General features: G+C 40.4%; 1 protein-coding gene across 1 annotated transcript in view; it reads left to right on the top strand.

Moving 5' to 3' along the window:
• Positions 1-17,513, top strand: part of frs2a (fibroblast growth factor receptor substrate 2a) — a 35,676-nt gene extending 18,163 nt beyond the window's left edge. Inside the window, exons 2-7 of the mRNA XM_079817969.1 lie at positions 9,331-9,440; positions 9,642-9,733; positions 12,643-12,829; positions 13,360-13,497; positions 13,574-13,737; positions 16,423-17,513. Coding sequence (XP_079674095.1) covers positions 9,668-9,733; positions 12,643-12,829; positions 13,360-13,497; positions 13,574-13,737; positions 16,423-17,373 — 1,506 coding nt within the window. The 5' untranslated portion in view covers positions 9,331-9,440; positions 9,642-9,667 and the 3' untranslated portion in view covers positions 17,374-17,513. The remainder of the gene's footprint in view (positions 1-9,330; positions 9,441-9,641; positions 9,734-12,642; positions 12,830-13,359; positions 13,498-13,573; positions 13,738-16,422) is intronic.
• Positions 17,514-18,643: the final 1,130 nt, after the last annotated feature.

Genomic DNA, 18,643 nt, shown 5'->3' with positions numbered 1-18,643 from the left:
AGCCGCAAATGTTTCTTCTGAATGCCCTTTTATTTATTCAGCAGATATAAATAGATGCAGTTACGCTGGAATTTGCGACGCTGTCTGTGTCATGGCACGCATTGTAATGCTACAGTTCGGTTACCTGTCAGAGCTGTACGTTTCAATTTATGTGATGGACCGCGAGTAATGAGCAAATTGGCAAGATGTTGAACCAAATTGCATGTGATGGCTTCAAATGGCTGTTAATACGAGCTCTAAAGTGCTAGTTAAGAGCGTCTCCTGACTCATTCTTTCCAGCGCGCTGTTTATACTATTAGAATTCTTTACGAATGCAGAATAACACTTCAGTGCTCCAGTGACCCCACACCGTTCCCAGAATGCAAATCCAGTGAGTCACAGATTGGCCGCCGTATGACAAGCCTCTGCAGCACCGGCAATAGGAGTGGGTGAGCCGAAGATGAAGAGAGAGAGATAGAAAGGCATTTTTGTGTATGAAAAAAATCTACCTCTGTATCCACACCCTGTGCCCCGTGGAATGCGAACATTGTGCGGGGGAGAGACACAGTGGCTTCAGTCATCGCATGGTTTGTAACACACACACACACACAGCCCACGAGTATGTGTATGTGTGTGTGTGTTTGAGGGTGATGAAGTCAGAGGAGTGCAATCTTTACCCGCAGCGGCTCCCCTGTGTTTTCAGTGAAAGTGTTTGACTTGTCGTCCATCTTTCCCTGAGGTCTCAGAATGTAGTGTGCATGACCCCTTGGCCCCTCACGCTAAACGTGCCTGTTTTTCTTGTTCTCTCTTACAAATGCCATTAATTAGGTCAGCACGATTTTGTAACAATTGATTCAGGCTTTTAGTATGTCCAAAGTTCGCCTTGACATAGATAAGCATTCTTACTGTAACCAAATGATTTATGAAAGAGATGCACTGTGATTTCAGCCGCCCCCAAAGCATCGTTCACACCATAAGAAATCATGCTTTCAGTTGTGCTTGCGGTTTCAAAATAATATAAATTATTTTATATCTAAATATCTACAATTTGATCACCAGTCTTGAGCCTCGTGCACATCGGGACGATTATCGCACGCTCTTATCGGCAGCGTTTTCCGAAAAAGATTTTCACATGCAAATTCACTCCCTGACAGTAGATGGCACTTTTGATTTGATTGCGGATCAAATAGGATTCGATGTAAACTCACCATCAAATCCTATTTGATCTGCAGTTCCTCTCCATAACTCCCTCTCATCAAGATTTCTGTATTCGCTGTGGCGTTTGCCATAAAGTTCTTTGTGTTCAGACACCAAAGAGACCAGCAGCTCTACATTCATCTTGCCTCGTTGCATAGTCTACTTCCTCTTCTTCACTGTCTTCTTAGGTATCAATTCCATTTTGTGCTTGAGCGCCACCAAGTCGTGTTTTACTGTAACTTCAGCAGCTCCAGACACGTGAACAAAAGCTCCAATCTCATTGGTCCTCCAGTTTTTAATGTGGCGCTTCAAACAAAAAAAATTAACCAGAGGCTTTTTTTAAATGACGTTTTTACGCCTGGCGTTTTGTGTGTCGTGTACACACTCACATTAGCGCCCCTTGTTTAGTCACAAGGTGTTAATCGTCACAATAAGCGTGTGTGATAATCGTCCCGATGTGAACAAGCCTTTAGGTTAGCCTTTTCAGTAGATTGGGTAAACCCAGCCTGATCTGCCAGCGATTTGATTTCGCCCTGCAACTCCGTCTGGAAACCTGTACATTCATTTCTACTGCTTCTGTTACACTTTTGCGGGAGCCAATCACAGACTGGCTCATCCACCTGGTGCGCTATTGGCGGGTTTAACACGATGACGGATAGAGAAGCGATGGGTCGTTGCACGTTGATCACACCTCTTGTGGTCTTATTGGTTGAAGGACTATCCAAATGCGTGCAGAGTCATTTGAACTATGCTCGTTTATCACACCTCTTGTGCAGTAGAGAATACAGCACAGACTCCCCAGAACAATGTTCAATCTTAAATTGAGCTTGGTCTGGTGATAGCCAGACCACCTTTTTAGGGGTCTGAGTACGGTTCACGTGATTTTTGGCTCATATGTGAACAGTCCAAACGATCTCAGACCCCTTTAAAGCAAACCGAACCAAGACCATCTCAGGAGGTGGTCTGGGTACGGTTCACTAAATTTGTCCATTGTAAACACAAATCACTCCTTGCTCTCTTGATTTTTCCACAAATCGGCTGCTGCTTCTCTCAGATCTCTACAAATTATCATTGTGTAATATCATTGCGCCGCTGCACTCATGGTACGGCTAAAAGTTACGCAGGAATGAGAGTATAGTTCCTAGCCATATTGGTGTAGAAAATCACAACTTTTCATTTTCCGTCAGTCTTAGTACACGGTGTAACTACAGAAGAGTCAAGTTTTAAATAGGAAAAATATCGAAACTCTTTGGTCATTTTTTGAGCGAGATGCTAACGGTCTAATCAGATTCAATGATCTATGCTAAGCTATGCTAAAAGTGCTATCGCCAGACCCGGAGATCGGCTGAATGGATTCGAAATGGTAAATCTCAAGGGGAGCTGGAAAATGAACCTATTTTCAAAAATAGTCCCGTGTTCCTATAAGCTCATTCCACAGCATTTGTAGCAATGTCATTTTTACAAAATAATAATACAAACAAATATCTTGGTTACTGAGGCACAATGTAAGTGAATCAGATCAGATTTTGAAGGCCATAGGGTCAGCCATCAAACACTGAACTGGGCTAGATCCAAAAAGCAACAATATGAACACAAAGAGACCATATTCCTATTTTTAGAGTCCACTTTTAGGGACAGGGACAGTGTGAGCATAAAGAGAACTGGGTCCTTTTTCACTTGGTTCACCTCTTGGTCCACTTAAAGGAGTCTGAGTTTGTTTTTTTAAATCAAGTGTGAAAAAACCCGTAGGCTTGTGAGACTCATCCAGGTAGAGCCGTGATACTGGCTGCTTAAGTTTTAGTCATGTGATCTTGGTGAGTTGAGCTTGGGTGCTGTAATGACTCGCTTTGAGGCTGACTCATGCTCGTGGTTTAGCGGGGTATTGCAGGCTAGTCATGACCTCCCTTATTACGTGGGGTGATAATTGCCCAAACATGCAGTAGGAATGATTGAATCTCGACGTGCCGCTGCTAATTTGTCTCGTACGGAGAGCCAGAGATGGTGTGCGCTCTGCTGAGTTTGTCATAGGCGTTTGGACTTGAAATTTGCAGTGGGTCTCATGATGATCCTCAGTGCAGTCATAATTTAACACACACTATTAAATCTCATTCGCAGTTGTGCAAACATGCCTTATCACTGAATGCTTTCATGAGCGTTTGCATGGATGGATGGATGTTAAACTGATGGAATGTGAGCAGTACGTGTCCTGTGGTCACATGACCTCCACATACCTGGGCAGGTGGGACACATTCGGGCTGGTGCCGGGTTTTACCGGTGAAATTCCCTCCACGCTACGCCCTACATACTTCACTCATTAAATATAGAAGAAATGCTGAGCGCTGCAGAGCTGACTGTTAATTTTGCATAAAGGAGGTGTGACGTGTAACAAGGTTCCAGTCTCTGAAGATTGACTCTGAGCGAGTGTAAGAGTTTGTTTTTAGTGAATGTGTGGCTTACTAAATCAATTTCACCATGTATAATGAGTGATAATGCGAGTGAGCGAGTGGTTTGTTTCCTGCAGGAAGATGAACTGTAAACTAGAGCAGAGCTTTACTGGAGCTCATGAATTATTCATGTTTCATCCTCAAGAGTGGCGATAATGAACTGAGCTTTAGGTCATGCTGCAAATTCTTATTTAAAATCTTCTGTTGCCTTTTTTTTGTTGAAAGTTGCGCCACAACATTAACTTTGCTATGAATGCTTGTAGTTTTGGGGCTTGTAATTTTTCATCATTTATCATGTTGTCCGCTCATTGACGGATTGTTGATTTGGATTTGGATAAAGCATCTACTGCTAGGGCTGGGTAAAAAATATAGATTTCTCGATTTTAATCGATTCTCACTTCTACAAAACAATATAGATTCTTAAATCCCAAGAATCGATTACCTGTAGTCTATTTTTTTTTTTTTACAAAATTCAAAAACATAAATACCGTTTTGGCGTGAGATTGCTCTGCTGCAGCTCAGCTCAAGAGAAGCAGCAGCGCGGAGCAAACATGAACGGATCTTCTCTTCCGCTTTAATACCAGTAACAGCACGAAATAAACACGAATGAGCTTCTGAAAGTGTGTTAAAAGATACAGGACAACTTACCGAAATCCGTATCATGTCACATAGAATCGCTCAATCAGTGTTTCAACCGCAGAAAGATGCAAGTAAAACGGCTTACAAGTACACAATGTCATGTAACTTCACAGTTACCTCAGAAAAAACACATCCAGTGTCTATAAACTAATTGGAGTAGAATTATGATTATGTAATTGTAAAGTTAATATTTTAACTTTATTATTATATAAAAAAACATAATTTAGTGTCATTTAAGTGTTTGTTTGTATACAAATCAGTTAATTTTTACCTTCAATATTAGTAGGCTAATGTAGTATCAACTGACTCCCATAGTTTACAACATTAGTTCAGAAATTAGTTTTCCTTGAGAAAATGTTCCATGTATTATACCTGATACATCCAAAATAATCGATATTGAATTGAATTGAAAATCGAATCGAATCGAAAGCTTGTGAATCGAAATCGAATCGAATTGTGAAATTTACGTCAATACCCAGCCCTATCTACTACATGTGTAAAGTTGTCAGGCTTTTTAGACCATTTACAACTGGTATTAAGAAGTGTTTTCGTCAATCCGATTACAAGTGGACGATGCTAAATACAGGTGTAAACAGGGTCTAAAATGTTTTGCGCTCGTCCACTTTCAACCACTTCCAGAGGTAGTCGATCAACACATTGGACCAGATGGCTTTCGTAGTGTAAATGATCATTTGGTCGAATGCGTTCGAACAGCCGCAAAACAGTTTTCTCTCCACCTACTAACCTAATGCGTACACATTATTGGAAGCCCGTTAACCATACGGGATTTAAACTTTGTCGGCTGAAGCCCCAAGTTTGGTTTGAAGACAAAAAATTTACCAAGCACGATGTTCTCTCACCATTCCTGATTTCTAACACGCACTCTGCAAGGTCTTGTGGCTGTCAGAGCAGAAATGAAAGCTGCTCTTCTTATGTCTCCGGGCGCATTCATTATGTAAATTGCACAAACTTATTTTATCCATTACATCAAAAGACCTTATTTAAAATCTTCTGTTGCCTTTTTTTTTGTTAAAAGTTGCGCCACAACATTAACTTTGCTATGAATGCTTGTAGTTTTGGGGCAATTTTTCATCATTGTTGATCATGTTGTCCACTCTGACGGATAGTTTTTGCTCCTCTTTTGTAAGTTGATTTGGATAAAGCATCTACTACATGTGTAAAGTTGTCAGGCTTTTTAGACCTTTTACATCTGGTATTAAGAAGCGTTTACAGGTGTAAACAGGGTTTAAAACGTTTTGCGTTCGTCCACTTTCAACCACTTCCAGAGGTAGTCGACAACACATTGCTTTCGTAGTGTAAATGATCATGTGGTCAAATGCGTTCAAACAGCCGCAAAAGGCCGTCTGGGATTTAAACTTTGTCGGCTGAAGCCCCAAGTTTGGTTTGAAGACAAAAAATGTACCAAGCACGATGCTCTCTCACCATTCCTGATTTCTAAAGGTGCGTTCACACTTGTCATGTTTGGTTAGATTAAAACGAACCCTGGTGCGATTGCTCGGTTAGTGCTGTTCATTTGAACATATGTGAACACTGCCATCCGAACCCTGGTGCGCACCAAACAAGCGGAATAAGACCGCTAAAAAGATGGGTCTCGGTCCGCTTCCAAACGAACTCTGGTGCGGTTCGATTGATATATGAACACAACACGGACCAAAAACATGTAAACGAACCAAAAACAGGACGTGATGTCACAAGATGCGACGCTACAAGTCAGCTGATTTGACGACGGGGAAAGATCGGTGTATCCAAAATGAGTAGAGAGCAAATGTGGAGCAACGCATAGGTAAAGCGCCTCATCAATGCAGATCTTCGTTTCTGCATACAACAGAGGAAATCCTGCTGCTGTTTTGAATGTTTTTAACATTTTATGAGATCTTCGTGAGTTCTCAGCTGGTAAAAATAAAACCATATGTACACGCATAAAATGATGGTGTTTAATCCAGCACACCGCATTGTTTTGAATGTTCGGTAAGCAAGCCCCATAGCCAAACATACGTCATAAAAGCCGACCAATCAGGTTGTGACCGCATCCCCATGCCTTTTTGTTCGGTAACTTTAGGTTCGCTGTTAAAAATGCCAGTGTGAACGCTAAGCGGACCAGGACTATATGTTTTGTTTTGTTTTTTGGTCTGGACCAAACGAACCGAACTACAAGTGTGAACACACCCTAATGACGTTCACACCGGATGCGATTTGCGCGAGTGATTTACATGTTAAGTCAATGCAGAGACGCGAAATGGCATTCTGCGGCGCGAAGGACGCGAATTGAGCTTTTTAATCGCGGGAATCACTCAAGTTGAAAAATCTGAAATTTTTTCCGCTGATTCACTGGAGCTCACAACTCCGAAAATGCCAGATAAAATGTTCAAATAGGCACTCTTCTTATAAATAAACCACAGATTTAAGCTTTAAACAACTACATTATCGACTGAAAAAGTCTTAAAACTACGTTTTGTCACACATTAACAGTAGATTTTAACAAAAAATAGACGTAAACACAGCCCATGTCAGCCATTTCTCAACGAGACGAGCCGCTGACAGAAGCCCCTCCCTTGACACTAATTCGCGTCTGTTGTGCAGTGAATGTCACGCGCGATTGAAGCGAGTAAACTCAAAATGTTCAAGCGTCCACCTTCGCGCGAATCGCGTCCTGTGTGAACGCCACATAACACACACTCACAGCGTTCGGCAAAGTCTTCCGGCTGTCAGAGCAGAAATGAAAGCTGCTCTCCTTATGTCTCCGGGCGCATTCATTATGTAAATTACACAAGCTTTTATCATCCATTACATCGGAAGATCCCACACATTTACCCGCCTATAAGCAAGGAACACACCAAGCCGACGCCGACCAACTAGTGGCGATGAAAGCAGACTGCGGCCGCTCAACATCCAACGGCCAAGTAGCACGTCCGTTCTGCGCCTGCGTAAGAGGAAATACCTTTCCGTACCAGATGGTGGCAGTATCTGTTTTCGTTATTCAAAGCGGGAAACCGGAAGAGCTACAGGGATATAAACAAAGCAGCTCAGAATCTCGCTCAGCACAGACGGTCACTTACGGGGTTTTTTTCTCGTGCACTGGTTCGCTAGCTGAACAGCCAATCAGAATGATCAGACGGCCCGACTGACCGACGGGTCGAATCGGCCGAAAAATAGCCGACGAGGACCAACTTCAGCCGACGGGCTGTTCCGGGCTATAGACCCTCACCTCGAAGAAATCAGGACAGAAGTGGTGGAGAGTGGACACAAGAGACGGATTAAAACATCAGGTGTAAACGGGAATGTGTCTCCCTCGTCTACTTGTGATCCAATCAACCAAACCTCATCGTAATATCGGGTGTAAATTAGGGATGCCACAATTCTCAATATAATATTGAACCGTTCGGTACGGCCTTCACGGTTCAATATGCGCCTGTGAATTGCAGTTTTTCGGTTTTGCATTTAATTAAGTATTTTTCTACAGATTCTATCATTTGCCTCCATCCCAATATACTGAACAACGCGACATACATTCACATCACACGTTAGTGGTAGAGTTATACTCACGGAACACTATAGATATTCACAATCACGAAAGTTCATTATTTGCATGCGTTTTAAAGCCTTGCCGGCGTGCGCGCGGTTTAAACATGCGCTTTTCCGAGCGCGCGCACTAAACGCCTGTCAAACACGTGATTACTGGACTAAGTCGTCTTACTATACTAATACTGTCAAATACACACAAGATTTACATAAACACAGTCGGTTATGTCTAAAGTGAAAGTAAAATCGGCGCGTGTCTGTATTAGAGGCACGCAGGTCTTACATTGACAGCAGGCAGACTAGTGAACAAGCTGTCCTTAAAGGGACAGTTCACCTCTAAAATAATGTCATTATTTACTCACTCTAATATTGTTCCAAACCTGTATTCATTTCTCATTTTTGAGTGAACTATCCATTTAATGTTAATATAACAACAAAAGACAAAGAGAAAATCGCTCACTGCTCTTGACTGAAAAACTTTAATACAGTAGCTTTAATAAGAATCAGTGTATATTTTATTTATTTTAAGTCTATGTAGTGTTTTATTTTTACATTTATTCATTCAATTTCATACTTAAATGCTGTATATATTATATTATACAATACACTAGGAATGTGTACAAGGTTTTTTTTTAAGTAAAGTTTTAAGTTTAAGTAAGGTTTTTCAATTCTTTTAAGTAAAATAAAGCAAGAGTATTGCAATTAAAAAAGTCTTTTTTCTCCTTAACCTCTTGCTGTTCCTGTTGCCTAAGAATAGAATAGCAAAAAACTGATGTGACAAGCCATCAAAACCGAACCGAACCGAAAACCGTGGTTAAAAACCGAGGTATGTATTGAACCGTGGACTAACTGTATTGTTGCATCCCTAGTTTAAACACAGCCTTTTTTTTTAAAGATGCTGCATTTCGTCCAGTAGTTTTTGAATGCAAAAGCACGTCTTAGTAAAAGCCTCCCAAGAAATGCATCTGATGAATCCCTGAAACTAGCTTAATTATACAGTTGAGTTTCACACACACATCCATATGTAGCTGGAGTGCATGATCCCTGAAACACAGACTCGCAGGATATGCCACAATGATAGATACTAAATCAGACGTATGTTATTGATCACAGAAGAGACAAATCAGGTGCAAACACAACACAAGAAAAAAAAAAAAACATGAACATGGTAATGAAAACAAGCAGCTGTTATGATCTGGGACGTATTTCTCTATGTTCATGTAAATGAAGAGTGTGCATGAATTATAAACGTGCAGTCGTGGGACTCCGGTCTTTGCTTTAAATCATCTACACTGAGAACCAAATTGATTTGCTTTGAAACTCAGGAATTGTTAATTTCACAATTACAAAGAAACTGCAAGGAGCATTGAATTAGACGTCAAATTTTGAAGTTGAAAGACTGAAATCTCTCATATATACACGCATCTCTGAAGATGCCAGAGATGTGGACGAATGGCTGTGTGCTTCATTCACCGATATGCATGATAACAAAATGATTTCCTAAGTTTGTTTTCTGTTTTTGCCTCCACAGGAAGCTGATCTCTCTCCCTCACACACGCAGGCTTGCTGGAAGTGCGATGTTGAGCTGTGACGGCAGTGTGTGTCGGCGAGACAAGCAGAACTGTTGATGGCTGGATGTAGGTGAGCATTGGAGCGCTCTCTGCTGGGCGATCACAGTAAACGCACATCTACACAAATGGGACAGATGGATGTTTTGGCTTTACCAACTTCTAAATAAACTACAGCATTGCAAACACAAGTGTGATGTTTCTGAAATGTGTTTATTTTCTCTCTTCGCATCTCCCTGACTGTTTCTCTCCGCACATCTTTTCTTTTGCGCAGGGGTCCAATGGTGTGTTAAAGGCGCCATGGGGAGCTGTTGTAGCTGTCCCGATAAAGAGATCATCCCTGACAACCATCACAACAAATTTAAGGTGAGCTAGGAAGCGTCTGTCTGTCACACACGTACTGCAGTGAACAGATTCCATGTGTTACAGAGAGTAAAGTTCTCATGTGTTGCATACCAAATCATTAAATGCTCTAATAAGAAATTAAATCAGCTCTTGTGTTTCTTAGAGGATCAGATACTGTTCTTACTTTACCCAAGATGCCTCTGCGTGTGTCTGTGGCAGAACATCTGTGTTTACTGAGGCCAGATTCTTACTAGGGTTGGGTATCGTTTGGGTTTTTTTCGATTCCGGTGCCAAACCGATACTTTTAAAATGGTACCGGTGCCTGAACCGATACTTTTTTTTAAAAAAAGGCCACAAAACGAGGTGGATGACATTAAATGGGCTTTTTATTTTTTTATTTAAATTGAACCATTTATTAAAAGTTTAATGTATAATGTAACTTAAATGTATGAATATAAATAAATACAAAACAACATTTACTTATTTACAAATTATTATTGACTTATTTACAAATTCACAGTAAAACCTAAGCCACCTAACCCAACTACAACAGGCCTAATATAACTCTAAATAACAGTTACAGTAATAACAGCAATCGTCTGTATTTTTGCTCTGCTACAAACCAGCTTCGAGCTTCAGCTTTATTTTGAAATATGATCATATTCTCTGGCTAAATATTTTAGAACGCATCGCCTTAATGTTTCCATGGCGACTCGTCATGTTTCTCACATGACACACAGCAGCCGCAATAGCGCTGACAGCTCAGCTGTATCGGGTTTATTTCGTTTTTTCTTTTTATTCAAAATATTCACAAACTTCTTAACTGTGTCACAAACTATCTGATGTTCAAATGTGTGAGTGAATGTGTGTTAGTTGATCTATAAAGCGCAATGGGCGGCGCCATGTTAGTTTGCGCCTCAGAATCGGATCTGTCGGATTTACAACACATGAGTTCATTCTCGTCTCACGAAAAACATGAAAGTAAGTGACCAGTGAACTGGAAAAAGAATAGAGTAAACTATATAGTTACTATATAATGTGCATGTATCTGATGTGAATAAAACACGTAACGTTAGTCAAATTATAATCGTCTGAAACGATTTTCATTGCAGCTTTCATATACATCAGTGTGTGTTTTTTGCTAGTAGCCTACTTATGAGCATTTAAATGTCTGAAACCTGTAATAAACATGATGTGGTTGAAAACGCTGAATAGTTGTCATGAGTTGTGATGTGACGAGCGCTGAGCACGTCTGTCTCTGGCTCGGAGCCAGCCAAAGCACGAAAGCACGTTTGAATTTTGCCACCGAAGTGAGGAACCGAAATCTGCGTTCTGATTCGGTCCGGTACATACCGGTTATGGTTTCGATACCCAACCCTAATTCTTAATATGCCATATACATGTACTACCAGGTCAAAGTTTGAAAATAGTTTAGACTCATCATTCTAAAATATGAAGTTAAAAAATAATCCAAAAACTCTGAAATAACAGTGGAATATGGAAATTATGTAGTAGGGATGCTCATTTCGGTTAATTGTCCCGACCGACAACCGCCACTCATTATCCGAATATCAACCGTTAACTGATTAGATTATAGGATTAATACGATTATACTGAATTGGCATTAAATAAAAATACAATTGATGAGTATTTACCTCAATCCACACCTTTTATTTTATTTTTTAAAGTAACATGTCTACGTGATGTGGGTTAGTCCGGAGCGCAGTCTGTTGACAGTTAGACCCGCGGCAGAAAACACCCTCTCAATGACGTCCCGGGAATAAGCGCCTTTTTAATTTGCTTTCCACCAGTCTGGAGCTTGTACTACTGCTGTATTTTAGTACCATGTAGCTTATATTGCAAGTAACTCGCTCACTTCATTTTGCGAAATATGTCTGTGTAGGCACGTGTGGTTGCACGTGTCGACGCGCCCTGTGAGTTATAGCATATTTTTCTTTAACCATGCAGCAAACAAAACAATAAAAACCCCTTAAAAATAAAAATAAAAACCTTTTTAACCGTTTAACTGATTGTATTAATTGGTCAAAACATTTTTATTTTGGTTAACGGTTAAACCAGGGGTCTCCACACTCGGTCCTGGAGGGCCGCTGTCCTGCAGAGTTTAGCTCCAACCTCAAATAAACACACCTGAACCTGCTAATCAGTGTCTTACAAGGCCTTAGTTAGACATTGATAAGCTGGTTCAGGTGTGTTTAATGGGGGTTGGAGCTAAACTCTGCAGGACAGCGGCCCTCCAGGACCGAGTGTGGAGACCCCTGGGTTAAACGGTCAATATGAGCATCCCTATTATGTAGTGATCAAAAACCCTACATTTTTATTTCATAGGGGTGTAACAATATAAAGTGTCACAATATATCGCAACAATATGTATCGTGGATAGTGACAATATAGATTGTGTATAGTTCACCCAAAATGAAAATTACTGTGTGAGAAAAAATTCAAGTTTACAGAGTTTTATATTTATAATATTGCTATGGGGGAACATCTGTGCGTCCTCATAATGCCAAATGTCTTATGTTTCCAGTAAAAAGTGGCCTACATTATTTTAAATATAATCTAGTCAGTGACAGAGTGCAAGCATATTCGTCAATAAAAATAAAAAAAATCTATATTTTCAGCTTCAGAATCATGAATATGCATTGGGTTACCAGCACCAAATCTAGCACCCCCAATTTAATTCCAAATTTAGCATTTTATTCAACAGTACATTTTTTGTTAACCTTTTACCATGTCTTTGAGTATCGCAATAATATCGTATCGTGAGTTCAGTATCGCGTTATGTATTGAATTGTGACATGAGATTATCGTTTCACCCCTTTCATTTATTTACTTTTTTATAGTAAATGACTTATAGTTTAGAAGTGTTCAGATGCTGAAGGTGTTGTGTGTGTGTGTGTGTGTGTTTGTAGGTGATAAACGTGGATGATGATGGTAATGAGCTGGGCTCGGGCGTGATGGAGTTAACGGAGGAAGAGCTCATTCTGCACACTCGTAAACGAGACGCCGTTAAGTGGCCCTACCTCTGCCTGCGTCGATATGGCTACGACTCTAACCTCTTCTCCTTTGAGAGCGGCCGACGCTGCCAAACCGGTCAAGGTGAGACTCATGAGCTAACTTAGGCCGCATTTACACTGCATGGTTCAAGTGACTTAATTCTGATGTTTTTCCTGCCACGTGGCACAGATTGGATATGATATGGATTCCGATATTCTCAGATCGGTTTGAGGCCTCATTTATATGTGGAAATGAATCAGATACGTACATTTCGCAGTACAGATATATCTATAACAAATCAAACATCTCTAGTTGACTAGCAGAGTGTTAATTGTATTCGTTTCTGTTAAATAAGAGGCGATCTGGAGCAGAAATGTGTTGCTTTTGTGTAGTCCTGTTGACAAAATAAAATCTCCCTGCTTGATATACGATTACTGATGAACACATTTGGTTTTAATGAGGGGGAAAAACAACTATACGATGGCAGATTCGAACCCAGAGCCCCAAAAATTGTCCAAAAAATCTGAATTGGGCATCAAGACCTGCAGTGTAAATGCCTTAGTCTCTCTCCATCAGATCTGCTTTTACTGTATGACTGATATGTGTTGCTAAATTCATTCTTCACTCCTCAGGGATTTTCGCATTCAAATGTGCACGGGCCGAGGAGATCTTTAACATGCTGCAGGACATCATGCACAACAACAGCATCAGTGTTGTGGAGGAACCAGTGCTGGAGCCTGAGCTTCCAGTGACGCCACACACTCCCACCAGTAAGAACAGACACACTTCCAGCCCTCACATTCATATTGGACTATCTTACTAACTCCTCGATCGCTCTCTCTACAGCTCCAGGTTACCAGGTCCCAACAGTAGCCAATGGAATCGGCCGTTACCCGTCATTTGGCGACGCGTCCTCACGCCCTTCGAGTCGCCATCCTTCAGTGGGCAGCACTAGATTACCATCAGTAGGGGAGGAATCAACACACCCACTGCTGCTCAATGATGAAACGGTACGCAGACGCAATGTAGTGTTAAACATATTGATACTGAAATATCTGAAACACTTCCAAACTCTCATCTTTCTGTCAGCGAGTTGACACACAAACCCGCCTCCACTGACTCAATCTCTGCAGATTTTGTGCTCCCACCCAAAGTCACACACACATAAAGCCGCCTCTCTGTACTAAATGTTGTTATTTTTCTGCTGCTTATTGCGCTTAAACGGTGAAATACACACAAAATAGTGTCAAAATGCTGGACTTGGGGAGTATGTTTTAAGTGAACGTAAACGGTTGAGAAAGAAAATGCGTGTGCTACAGTATAAGGGAGCCGTGCGTCAGGTCTTAAAGTGACTGCAACCTAATATACCTGCTGCCAAATTATGAGATATTAAAAATATCTATATGAAAGTTTTTCCCCATGGTATATACTGTGTATATATATATATTAGGGCTGGGCAAATTAACACGTTAATGCAGGCGATTAATTTTTTCAGCTTCACGCATTAAAAATATTGAACGGAAATAACACCGCGTCCGTTTTACATATATATGGCATTAAAAATGTAAAAAATTGGCATTAAAAAGCATTAAACTAGATTTGATGAAACCTGCAGAAACCCTGTTATATCCATTTTTGCCTAGCGTTACATGATCACGCTCCTATTCATGTAAATGCTTCCAAGCGCGACAAGACACAAGAGAACGCGCTGTATGTCAATGTCCTGTCTGTGTGTGTGTGTGTGTGTGTGTGTCAGTGTCCTGTCTGTGTGGCTGCGTCTCATGTCAGCTAATCGAGGGACACTCTGACACACACACACACACACACACACACACACACACACACACACACACACACACACACACACACACACACACACACACGACGCACAGACAGACTCGCGTCAGTCTCCTGCTCACATCGAGTTCTCTTTTGCTCTTGAACAAACAATAACAACAACACAGAGAATTTTGAGTATTCTCATATTAGGAGTCTTAAATTAGTTAAATAACATTTTAAATGAACTTAAAGAGTTGTGAGGAAATGAGATGCGCGGGACAGCGCGTCAGATCCGCATCATGTTCGTCAGCGGCCGTTCTTTAAAGTGACAGGAGCACTGATGATGCCTGTCATTAATGTTCATCAAAGAACAACGGGAACAGAGAAAATTGTAGCTTTAATGATGATTCATCTATATTTCATTTATTATTTATCCAGTTAAGAAAGTTGTTTGATAACTATTACATTTCTGTATATGTCTAACAGGGAAGGCCACAGGGAAAAATAACATTTATTAAAATGGGTTTATGTAAAGATAGTTTTAAGTTCACTTAAATTAAAAGTTGTTTTTTTAAAGCCTAATAAATGTTGAAATTGGGAGCTTTCAGTTATACTGTAATGTAACGTCATTAATGTTTCATAGAGACATTAGTATCACTGATACTGACCTTCATTCATAAAAAGATGCCATTACAACACATATTTAAAATATACTGTCTTTAAATTGTTTACCCCATTAGATCAGTGGTTCCCAACCACGTTCCTGGAGGACCCCCAACAGTGCACATTTTGGATGTGTCCTTTGTCTGACACACCCACATCAGGTCTTGGAGTAGCTACTAATGAGCTGATGACCTGAATCAGGTGTGTTTGATTGAGGAGACATGCAAAATGTGCACTGTTGGGGGTCCTCCAGGAACGTGGTTGGGAACCACTGCATTAGATAACACTTTAGAATAATGGTCATTAGCTAACATCGGTTAATGTATTAACTAACATGAACTAACCATGAGCAGTACATTTGTTACTGTATATGTTCATCTTTGTTAACGTTAGTTAATATAAATACAGCTGTTCATGGTTTGTTCATGTTAGTTCACAGTGCATTAGCTAATGTTAACAAGATTGTAATAATGTATTAGTAAATGTTGAAATTAACATTAACAAAGATAAATAAATGCTTTATAAGTGCAGTTCATTATTAGTTCATGTTAACTAATGTAGTTAACTAATGACCATTATTCTAAAGTGTTACCCTACATTAATTTGGAGAGTAGCTGAAATTATTACAATATCAAAATATTAAAAACGTAAAATATTAAAAAATTGCGATTAATCGCGATTAATTACAGATTTTTTTTGGATTAATTAATTTTTATCGATTCCCAGCACTTATATATATATATTAGGGCTGTCAAAAGATTAATCGCGATTAATCGCATCCAAAATAAAAGTTTGTGTTTACATAATATATGTGTGTGTAGTCTGTTAATTATTATTTATATATAAATACACACACACATTCATGTATATATTTAAGTAATATTTGCATGTATATACTGTATATACATTTATATAATCTCTAATATATATAAATATAAATGTTTTATATATAAAACTAATATTTTTTTCTTAAATATATACTTGCTTGTGTGTGTATTTATATATAAATAATAATTAACAGAGTACACACACATATATTATGTAAACACAAACTTTTATTTTGGATGCGATCAATCGCGATTAATCTTTTGACAGCCCTAATATATATATATATATATATATATATATATATATATATACACACTCACACACACATATATGGCACATTAGCTGTCGGTTTTGTGCGTACAAGCGCTCCTCACATTTATAAGAAAACGTAAAACTCTACCTCATATTTTTCTTTTCCTGTGCAGGTGCACACTTACGTCAACACGACGGGTCTACAAGAGGAACGGCGCTGTCGTAGCAGTGGCCACGCCCCTCTGGAGCTCCGGACGTCCAATCCAGAGAGTGCACTCCCAACGGCGGCCAATGAGATTGAGCCGCACGTGGTTTTGGAGTCAGAGGGTGTAATGTTTGTTTTAGGCCCGACGCCTGTGCAGAGACAGATGCTGCTCAAGGACAGACCGCAAGAGCTCAGCGAGCAGGACGCAGGAGTGGCCAGTGCAGATAACGCCACTTCTCCTGCAAAGACTGTGAATGGCAGCACGGGCCCTGCGACGGACTGTGACACCGGTTACGATAGCGACGAGCGCAAGGAGACGCCCCACGAGCAGCAAAACGGCGTGGCGCCACCTGTCAGCTCGGGAGCGAGACGCAACAGACCTCCTATGCCGCTTCCTGACGCCCACAATGCCAACAACTCAGCCCAACGGAGGACTGCGCTGCTCAACTACGAGAACCTGCCCGCGCTGCCGCCCGTGTGGGAGACCCGCAAACCCAATAGCGAGGACGAGGACGATCTCAAGTCGCCCTCTCTGAACGGCTTCCATTCCCTCGATCCCCAACACAACTACGTCAACACGGAGAACGTCACGATGCCGCTCAGCGCGCACAAACTCCACTGCTCCAGCACTCAGACCACCGTTTTCAACTTTGACCTCCGAAGGCTCGGGGTGGGCGACCCGCTCCGGCAGCTCAACTACATTGAGGTGGAGATGGACAAAGTGTCGGACTCCAGCGGGCCTCACACCCCGAAAACGCCCACCACGCCCTTACCGCCCACCCCCACGCGCCGGACAGAGCTGTACGCGGTCATCGACATCGAGCGCACGGCTGCCATGTCCAGCTTGCAGAAAGCACAGCCACGGGATGACGGCACATCCAGGAAAACTCGACACAACAGCACCGACCTGCCCATGTGACCCGACCAGCACTGATCCAGCAACCCAGTCGGTTTACTCCTCGCAGAATGCACGAGTTTATCTCACGAAAACCTGTCAGGTCACATTTCACTGTGAAATCTAAAGAAATAATCACATTTAATCACATACACACACTCTATAAAAAAAAAAAGGTTCTACATGGCACCAAAATAGGTTCTCCCCTAATCATAGGGGAACCTTTTTTAGTGCTATATAGCACCAATTTTGGTGCTTCATTGGTTCTTCAGCGGTTCTTCAGCGGTTCTTCAGCGGTTCTTCAGCGGTTCTTCAGTGGTTCTTCAGCGGTTCTTTGACTAAGGTGCTATATAGCACCTCTGAAGAACCACTGAAGCACCAAAATTGGTGCTATATAGCACTAAAAAAGGTTCCCCTATGATTACGAGCCAAGAACCATTTTTGGTGCCATATAGAACCTTTTCTTTTTAGAGTGCATATACACACTAATGTTCTTCTCATGCGTTTATTTGATCAAAAATACAGTACACATTTTGAAATATTATTTCAATTTAAAAGAACTGTTTTCAATGTGAATATATTTTAAAATGTAATTTATCAGATGATTTTTTTTAGCATCATTACTCCAGTCTTCAGTCACATGATCCTTCAGAAATCATTCTAAGATGCTGATTTGCCACTCAAGAAACATTCCACAAAAATATTAAGCAGCAAAAGCAGTTGATAATAGCCAAAAAATATTATTAATATTTGAGCACCAATGATAAATGGTTATGATTAAGCACCAGAATGAAATCTGAAGGATCATGTGACTCTGAAGACTGGAGTAATGATGCTTTTACATGATGAATTACATTTTAAATTATATTCAAATAGAAATTGTATAAAGGTTTTTGTCAAAGCCTGTATTAATTGAACTCTAAAGTTGTTCAAATCATCATTTTTCAGTCGTTTTACGATTGTTATCATAGACAATGAAGTTGTTTTAAAAGATTTTCTGATTCTTTTTTCAACTGCTGATTCCAATTATTGTTATTATTATTATTATTAGAAGAATTTAAAGAGTATTAACAAGTATTATTAGAGTTGATCTCCCCACAAACCCGCCTTTATTGGATGATAATGAGCTTAAAAGTGCTTGAAAATAATGTCACAATGCAGAATATCTTCTTAAATGGTTTGGAAAAACTATTTTCGTTATGCAAAATATACATTTCTTTTGATTTGGGATGAAATATGACCAGGTTTTGTGAGATTCACTCAGTTTAAGTATGTGCTATATTGTTTTGTCCTG

Source organism: Gobio gobio (genome assembly GCF_949357685.1).
Source record: "Gobio gobio genome assembly, chromosome: 5".
NCBI classification, from domain to species: domain Eukaryota; kingdom Metazoa; phylum Chordata; class Actinopteri; order Cypriniformes; family Gobionidae; genus Gobio; species Gobio gobio.
Note: the sequence above shows the minus strand (reverse complement) of the source record. Positions and strands in the feature narration are given on the sequence as shown.